A 9,261-nucleotide genomic window follows, 5' to 3' on the forward strand; every position below is an offset into this window, starting at 1 on the left:
CACTCAGCTTTTTATCTAGAATATTAAACTCCAACCTAGTTATAGGGTTATTAATATCAGCAAAAACAAAGCCCAACTGTCATAATGAAGATGGTTCAGTCTTGGATGTGACTAAGAACAGAATCCAACCCCTGCAGACACAGGTGAACTCGCTGGTGTGTCAACAGGTTGTATGATCGATTAAATCCCTTTTTACACACGGAGCAGGTGAATGGCCTCTCCCCAGTGTGAACTCGATGGTGTGTCAGAAGGTCGGATGAATTAGTGAATCCCTTCTGACACACCGAGCATCATCAGAGGCAGTCCCTCGGAATCGAGGAAGACTTGCTTCCACTCCCAACATGAGTTCTTTGATGGCTGAACAGTCCAATACGAGAACCACAGACCCTGTTACAGCTGGGACAGACATTCATTGGGGGAAGGGGTCGGTGGGGCTGGTTTGCCGCGCATGCCTTCCGCTGCCTGCACCTGGCCTCTTCATGCTCCTTGCGTCGAGACTCAAAGAGCTCAACGGCCTCCCGGATGGATTTTCTCCACCTCGGGCGGTCTGCGGCCAGGGTCTCCCAGGTGTCAGTGGCGATGTCGCACTTTACCAGGGAGGCTTTGAGGGTGTCCTTATAACGTTTCCGCTGTCCTCCTTTGGCTCGTTTACCATGGAGGAGCTCCGCATAAAGCATTTGCTTAGGGAGTCTCGTATCTGGCATGTGGACTATGTGGCCTGCCCAGCGAAGCTGATCAAGTGTGGTCAGTGCTACAATACTGGGATTGTTAGCCTGGGTGAGGACACTGATGTTGGTGCACCTGTCCTCCCAGGGGATTTGCACGATCTTGCAGAGACATCGTTGGTGATATCGCCTCTCCCCGGTGTGACTGCGTTGGTGATTTTTCAGCTCAGACGAGAAATTAAATGCCTTTGCACAGTCCCCACATTTCCACAGTTTCTCCATTGTGCGGGTGTCCTTGTGTCTCTCCAGGTTGGATGATCAGTTGAAGCCTCCTCCACACACACAACACGTGTACGGTTTCTCCCCGCTGTGAATGGTGCGATGTTTTTCAGGCTGTATAACTAGTTAAAGCTCTTTCCACAGTCAGTGCACTGGAACACTCTCACTCTGGTGTGTGTGTCTCGTGCTTTTCCAGTCACACTGATGTTTGAAATCTTTTCCCACAGACAGAACAGACAAACATTTCTCCTTCCACATTGAAAGGCCGATGATATTGGGTCCTTGATGAATGGAGTGAGTGTGTCAGACCTGGATGTGATGTTGGGTGTGAGTTTGCAGCCTGTAAATGCTGCCCCTCTTCTCTCACAGCCTGGAACAGTAGTTTACAAAAGCCCTGACTGTGAGTCCAGGATAGAAATTCACAACATTCTCTCCTCCTGGTTCCTGGACCAGGGAAAGGCCGCGCATGCGCCCTGCTGCCCCCTCAGCCTGCCAAGATGGTGGCCGTCCCCCGGGCCTGTCACCGGGAGAAAGACCCGCAGCTGGCCCCCGGCGGCCTTGCTCGGGGAAAGGCCGGAGCCACAGGCTCTTGTTCGGGGCCTGAGGCCTTCACCGCCTACAGCATGCTCAGCTCACACTGCCCGGATGATTGACGGCAGCTCCAGACCAATAGGAAGAGCAGGGGCGGGGCTGGAGGACCGAACGGGCGGTTGGTCCTCCAACCAGAGTGTGAGGGGCGGAGCTTGCAGCCCCAGTGTCATCGTCACAGGCAGACCCTCGGAGCGAGGCAGACTTGGTCCACTCAGTGTGTTCTCAGGTGACTGAACAGTCCAATCCAGGAATTTCAATCTGTGTCACAGGTGGGACAGACAGTGGTTGGAGGAAAGGGTGGGTGAGACTGGTTTGCCACATGCTCCTTCCGCTGCCAGTGCTTGTTTTCTGCATGCTCTCGGCGACGAGACTCAAGGTGTTCAGCACCCTCCCGGATGCACTTCCTCCACTTAAGGCAGTCTTTGGCCAGGGACTCCCAGGTGTCGGAGGGGATGTTGCACTTTATCAAGGAGGCTTTGAGGGTGTCCTTGAAATGTCCTCCCACCTGGGGCTCGCTTGCCATGTACAAGTTCTGAGTAGAGCGCTAGCTTTGGGATTCTTGTGTCGTGCATACGGACAATGTGGCCCACCCAACGGAGCTGGTCGAGTGTGGTCAGTGCTTCGATGCTGGGGATGTTGGCCTGATGGAGAACACTGACATTGGTGCGTCTATCCTCCCAGGCGATTTGCAGGATCCTGGAATGGGGGCAATGTCCTATGAGGAGAGATTGAGTAGATTAGGCCTATATTCTCTGGAATTTAGAAGAATGAGAGGTAATCATTGAAACATAAGATTCTGAGGGAGATTGGCAGGGTAGATGCTGAGATGTTTTTTCCTCTGGCTGGCAAGTCTACTACTAGTGGGCATAGTCTCAGGATAAGGAGTCGGCCATGTAAGACTGAGATGAGAAGGAATTTCTTCACTCAGAGGGTTGTGAATCTTTGGAATTCTCTACCCCAACTCTCTGGATACTGAGGAGTTGGGTATATTCAAGGCTGAGAGAGATAGATTTTTGGACTCAAGGAGAATCAATGATTATGGAGACAGGGTGGGAAAGTAGAGTTGAGGTTGAAGATCAGCCATGATCTTATTAAATGGTGAAGCAGGCTCAATGGGCCGTATGGCCTACTCCTACTCCTCATTCTTATGTTCTTATAGAAAGTAGAATTGTCTGTTCTGAATTTCTATCCTGTACTTACAGTGATGACTTTTGTAAACTGCGTTTCCAGGGTATTAGAAGGGGAAAATACATAAATGGAAAACGCAAACCAAACATCATGTCAAGATCTGTAGTCACTCAGTTCATCAGGACCTGAATATCATCACACTTTGAATGTGGAAGGAGAAATGCTTGCCTATTCTGTCTGATGAAGAAGATTTCAAACATCAGTGTGACTGGAGAAGCACCGAGACACACACACTTGAGGGAGAGTGTTCCAGCGCACTGCCTGTGGAAAGAGCTTTAACCAGTTACACAGCCCGAAAATTCACAGCGGGGAGAAACCGGACATGTGTTCAGGCTTCAACTGATCGTTCAACCTGGAGAGAGACAAGGACACCCCCACCATGGAGAAATGTGGCGACTGTGGGAAGGGATTCAATTAACCGTCCCGGCTAGAAACTGGGGAGAGGCTGTTCACCTGCTCCTTCTGTTGGAAAGGATTCACTCAGTTGTCCAACATGCTGACATGCCAGCGAGCTCGCAATAGAGAAAGGCCGTTCACCTGCTCCGTGTGTGGGAAGGGATTCACCTGTTCATCCAATCAACTACACACCAACTTGATCACGCTGATGAGAGACCTTTTAAATGTTCTGACTGTGGAACAGCTTTACAACCTCTGAGGACCTGATTAAACACCATCGAGTTCACACTGACGTTGTGTTGCTCTCACTGCGGGAAGAGGTTCCGGCAGTCATTCTGTCTGGCTGAACACCAGCTCCTTCACACTCATGAGAGTCCATTCAGTTGCTCTCACTATGGGGAGAAGTTCACCCGGTCATTACAACTCACTGAACACCAATGAGTTCACAGCAAGGAGAGACCATTTAACTGCTCCATGTGTGGGAAAGGATTCACTCGATTAGCCCACCTTTTCACACATGAAGGTATTCACACTGATGATTTGCCGTACTACTGCTCCATGTGTGGGAAGGCATTCACTCGTTCAGTTCACTTTTTGAGACACAAACGAGTTCACACAAGGGAGAGGCCATTCCCATGTTCCGTGTGTGGGAAGCGATTCACCCGTTCAAACGACCTTTTGACACACAAGTGAGTTCACACTGGGGTGAGGCTATTCATCTGCTCCATCTGTGGGAAGCGATTCATTTATTCATCCAACCTCACTCCGCACCAGTGAGTTCACACTGGGGAGAGGCCACTCACGTGCTCCGTATGTGGGAAGAGATTCACTCTGTCATTCGGCCTCCAGCGACACCAACTCACTCACAGTGGAGAGGGACCATTCACCTGCTCCGTGTGTGGGAAGAGATTTGCTCAGTCATCAACCCTGCTGACACACCAGCAAGTTCACTCTGATAAGAGATCTTTTAAATGTTCTGACTGTGAGAAGACCTTTAAAAGAAATAATGTTCTGCTGATTCACCAGTGCACTCACATTGGGGAGAAACCGTTCACCTGCTCTGTGTGCAAGAAAAGATTTGCTACATCATCCCAGCTGCTGGAACACCAGTGCACTCACACTGGGGAGAGACCGTTCACCTGCTCCATGTGTGAAAGAGGATTTGCTGCATCATCCTACCTGCTGACACACCAGCGAGTTCACACTGGGGAGAGGTCGTTCACCTGCTCTGAGTGTGGGAAGAGATTCACTGATTCATCCAACCTGCTGAGACACCAGCGAGTTCACACTGGGGAGAGGCCGTTCACCTGCTCCGTGCGTGGGAAGAGATTCCCTCTATCACACCACCTACTGAGACACCAGCGAGTTCACACGTAACTGCCGAAGTTGAATTCTGCTGTTATTGCTGCTGATGATCAAATCCAGGACTGAACTATGTTCATTCTGACAGTCGGGCATTGTTTCTCTTGATGTTAATAACCCCTATGGTTGGCTGGAGATTAATATTCTGGATCAATGCAAAATAAGTCGGCCTTGTTTCAAACAGTGTGTGTCAAGTATTTGATGTCGCCAAGATAAAAGCAGGCTAATTGATGTCCTGTTGCAGATTGCTGTATTTTTGGCCCTTTTCTCCTTTCCAACTCCAGATAATTTTGATTCTCAGTCCCAGCTCCTCATACCTTCGAGTGCCTCTCCTAGCCTTGGTATCCAGGGAAGGTATCGGTAACATGCCCGGGATCACTAAACACAAAACCCAGACTGTTAATCACTTTCAGCAACTGGACTTAGCGTGTGCCCCACAGAATCGCTCTTACCTTTGAAGTGTGAATAGTGTCTCACGCTGCAAACTTGGTTTTAAATTTAAATGCACTCAGGAAATGTAGTGAGCAAGACATGAACAAGTAAACAGATCACGGCCCAATCCTACAGCTCTATATTGTAGGCCGATGGGACTCTGTTAAGGTGCCAGTGAGTTGCTCTGTATTGTGCCTGTAATGAAAACGGACTGAACATTTATCCCAGAGTAACTTGTGTTGTTATGAAATGTGTGTGTTTAAATGAGCCTCACGTCCTTGCTCATGTCGGCTGTAATTGTATAGAAAGGGGATGTGTAAAGAGACGGTCTGTGTATGGAGATGTGAAACAAGGAAACGATGTCTGTGTGTGATCGAGACACAGCCTTGTGGTCACAGTCAGAACAATGCACCGATATCCTGGTTATGGTTTGAAGAGGGTCAGATCATGAATGTAGTAAACAAGTTAAATATAAATATCACCAGTATAGCCGCAGCTTGTTAGAACAGACCTGGGGAGCAGAGAGATCTGAATCCACTGTATTATCCCCGTTCGTCGGATCAGGTCTGTATTTTGCTGTGCTGTTAATAACGTTAGTAAAAGACCATCTGTTATGAGCTTTAATATCTTGTGGCTGAAACCACAAGATTAAATATTTAGAGACAATAAGATGAACAAGTAAACACATCATGGCCCAATACTCCAGCTTTTTATTCACAGGAGAAAGTTGTTTATCGAACTCCTCGAGTGGACAGAATAAAGAAAAATCCAAACTCTAAAAACCCCTCGATGCATTTGTAAATATCTTTGAAATCCTGACACATCAATTGGCAGTATACGATCAATGGAAGTCAATGGAAGACGAGAGAGGAACTGGGGTGAGGGGATTGGAGAGTAGGGGTGAATGAGTATGGGTGAGGGGATTGGAGAGTAGGGGTGAATGAGTATGGGTGAGGGGAGTTAGAGAGTAGGGGTGAAAGAGGAGTTGGGGTGAGGGAGGGTTGGAGAGGAGGGGTGAAAGAGGAGTTGGGGTGAGGGGGGTGTTGGAGAGTAGGGGTGAAAGAGGAGTTGGGGTGAGGGGGTTCACTGCTCATGAATAGACTGTTGAACTATAATGGGGTTTGTTTTCTCTTTACAATGTTTTGAGTTGTGTGTTTAACTGAAGTCAGACATAGGGCTGCAGTTACTCACGGGCACTGGGCTGTTTCTGGTGAATGAATGTGGACAGTGTTAGTGGGAATAGATTTGTGTGGGATCATTCTGTGCTGAACACATTGCTGGGCTGTGTTTTTTTTTTATTCGTTCATGGGCGTCGCTGACAAGGCCAGCATTTATTGCCCATCTCTAATTGCCCTTGAGAAGATGATGGTGAGCCTCCTTCTTGAACGGCTGCAGTCCATGTGGTGCAGGAACCCCACAGTGCTGTTTAGGAGGGAGTTCCAGAATTTTGACCCAGTGACAATGAAGGAATGGCGATATACTTCCACGTCAGGATGGTGTATGACTTGGAGGGGAATGTGAGGTGGTGTTGTTCCCATGCGCCTGCTGCCCTTGTCCTTCTAGGTGGTAGAGGTCGTGGGTTTGGGAGGTGCTGCCGAAGAAGCCTTGGCGAGTTACTGCACTGTATCTTATAGATGGTACACACTGCAGCCACGGTACGCTGGTGATGGAGGGAGTGGATGTTTAAGGTGGTGGATGGGGTGCCAATCAAGCGGGTTGCTTTGCCCTGGATGCTGTTGAGCTAGTTGAGTGCTGTTGGAGCTGCATTCATCCAGGCAAGTGGGGAGTATTCCCATCACACTCCTGACTTGTGCCTTGTAGATAGTGCAAAGGCTTTGGGGAGTCAGGAGGTGAGACACTCACCGCAGAATACCCAGTCTCTGACCTGCTCTTGTTGCCAAAGTATTTGTGTGGCTGATCCAGTTAAGCTTCTGGTCAATGGTGACCCCCAGGATGTTGATGGTAGAGGATTCGTTGAGGGTAATGCCATTGAATGTTAAGGGGCGGTGGTTAGACTCTTGCTTGTTGGAGATAGTCATTGCCTGGCACTTATCAGCCCAAGCCTGAATGTTATCCAGGTCTTGCTGCATGTGGGCATGGACTGCTCCATTATCTGAGTAGTTGCGAATGGAACTGAACACTGTGCAATCATCAGCGAACATCCTCACTTCTGAAATTATGATGGAAGGAAGGTCATCGATGAAGCAACTGAAGATGGTTGGGCCTAGGACATTGTCCTGAGGAACCCCTGCAGCGATGTCTTGGGGCTTTGATGATTGACCTCGAACCACCACAACCATCTTCCTTTGTGCTCAGTATGATTCCAGCCTTGGAGAGTTTTCCCACTGATTCCCATTGACTTCAGTTTTACAAGGGCTCCTTAATGCCACACTCGATCAATTGCTGTCTTGATGTCGAGGGCAGTCACTCTCACCTCACCTCTGGAATTCAGTTCCATTTGTCCATGTTTGGACCAAGGTTGTAATGAGGTCTGGAGCCGAGTGGTCCTGGGGGAACCCAAACTGGGTATCGGTGAGCAGGTTATTGGTGAGTAAGTGCCGCTTGATAGCACTGTTGACGACACCTTCCATCACTTTGCTGATGATTGAGAGTAGACTGATGGAGCAGTAATTGGCCGGATTGGATTTGTCCTGCTTTATGTGGACAGGACATACCTGGGTAGGTTTCTGTGTTGTTGGGTAGATGCCAGTGTTGTAGCTGTACTAGAACAGCTTGGCTAGAGGCACGGCTAGTTCTGGAGCACAAGTCTTCAGCACAACAGCCGGGAGCATTCAGCCGTTTCTTGATATCACGTGGAGTGAATCAAATCGGCTGAAGACTGGCTTCTGTGATGGTGGGGACCTCAGGAGGAGACCGATGTGGATCATCCACTTGGCACTTCTGGCTTAAGATGGTTGTAAACACTTCTGCCTTTTCTTTTGCACTCACGTGCTGGACTCGGTCATCATTGAGGATGGGGATATTCATGGAGCCTATTCCTCCCGTTAACAGTTTAATGGTCCACCGCTATTCATGACTGGATGTGGCAGGACTACAGAGCTTTTATCTGATCCGTTGGTTGTGGCATCGCTTAGCCTTGTCTATAGTATGCTGCTTCCGCTTTTTAGCATGCATGTAGTTCTGTGTTGCAGTTTCCCCATTTTCAGCTATGCCTGGTGCTGCTCCTGGCATACTCCTCTACACTCAACATTGAACCAGGGTTGGTCCCCAGGCTTGATGGTAATGGTAGAGTGAGGGACATGCCGGGCCATGAGGTTACAGATTGTGATGGAATACAATTCTGCTGCTGCTGATGGCCCACATTGGCCCCTGGATGTCCAGTTTTGAACTGCTAGATTTATTCTGAATATATCCCATTTAGCACGGTGGTAGTGCCAAACACAATGGAGGGTGTCCTCCGTGTGAAGACGAGACTTCATCTCCACAATGACTGTGCGGTGGTCGCTGCTCCCAATGCCGTCATGGACAGATGCATCTGCAACAGGTAGATTGGTGAGGACGAGGTCAAATAGGTTTTTACTTCATGTTGGTGTGCTACCGAGCCACTCTTAATGATGGACACTGAAGTCCCCCACCCAGAGTACATTATGTGTCCTTGCTACTCTCAGTACTTCTTCCAAGTGGTGTTCAACATGGGGGAGCACTGATTCATCACTGAGGGAGGGCGGTAGGTGGGAATCAGCAGGAGATTTCCTTATCCATGCTTGACCTGAAGCCATGAGACTTCATGGGGTCCGGAGTTTTATCTATTACTGATGTCAAACTGATGGGCCTATAGCTACCCGGGTCTGCATTGTCACCTTTTTTAAAAATGGGGACTACATTAGTCTCCTTCCAATCTGTAGGAACCATTCCAGAGTGCAGTGAGCAATTAAAAATACAGGCAATTACCGATAATTAATCCCTGCCCGTCAGCTTGGTCCACTAGAACCCAGATAGCTTCAGCTGTGCCTAATGAGGCAATATCAAGTCTCTCTCTAGCTGTTAGATTCTCACTGATAAAAATAGCAACCCCACCTCCCCTTTGACCTATCCTATCCTTTCTCAAACCCTTATAGCCCTTTAGGTGAATTTCTGTGCCATCGTTGTCATCTAGTCATGTCTGACAAATACACAATACGTCTAAATTCTCCAACACAGCATCGGATTGCAATTCTAACACTTTGCTTCTAACATTCCTTGCATTTACATGCAAGCAATTTAAAGGTCTCCCGTCTACTTCTTAGTTATTAATTCTTGTTTGCCTCCTAGCTGGTTTATCTTCATGCTTTGCTTATATGTAATTATCACGTGGAGTAAGCCTAACTTTGAACTTATCTACACTATC

The 9,261-nt window shown here is 48.5% G+C and overlaps 1 protein-coding gene across 1 annotated transcript; it reads left to right on the forward strand.

The window, feature by feature from the left end:
• The first annotated feature begins 1,441 nt into the window (after nucleotides 1–1,441).
• LOC139274054 (gastrula zinc finger protein XlCGF57.1-like) lies at nucleotides 1,442–4,496 on the forward strand. Its single transcript, XM_070891109.1, has 2 exons — nucleotides 1,442–1,516; nucleotides 3,969–4,496. Exons 1-2 carry the CDS (start codon nucleotides 1,442–1,444, stop codon nucleotides 4,494–4,496), a joined length of 603 nt encoding a protein of 200 aa, XP_070747210.1.
• The last annotated feature ends 4,765 nt before the right edge of the window (nucleotides 4,497–9,261 follow it).

This window comes from Pristiophorus japonicus, chromosome 9, assembly GCF_044704955.1.
Source record: "Pristiophorus japonicus isolate sPriJap1 chromosome 9, sPriJap1.hap1, whole genome shotgun sequence".
Classification (NCBI taxonomy): Eukaryota; Metazoa; Chordata; class Chondrichthyes; family Pristiophoridae; genus Pristiophorus; species Pristiophorus japonicus.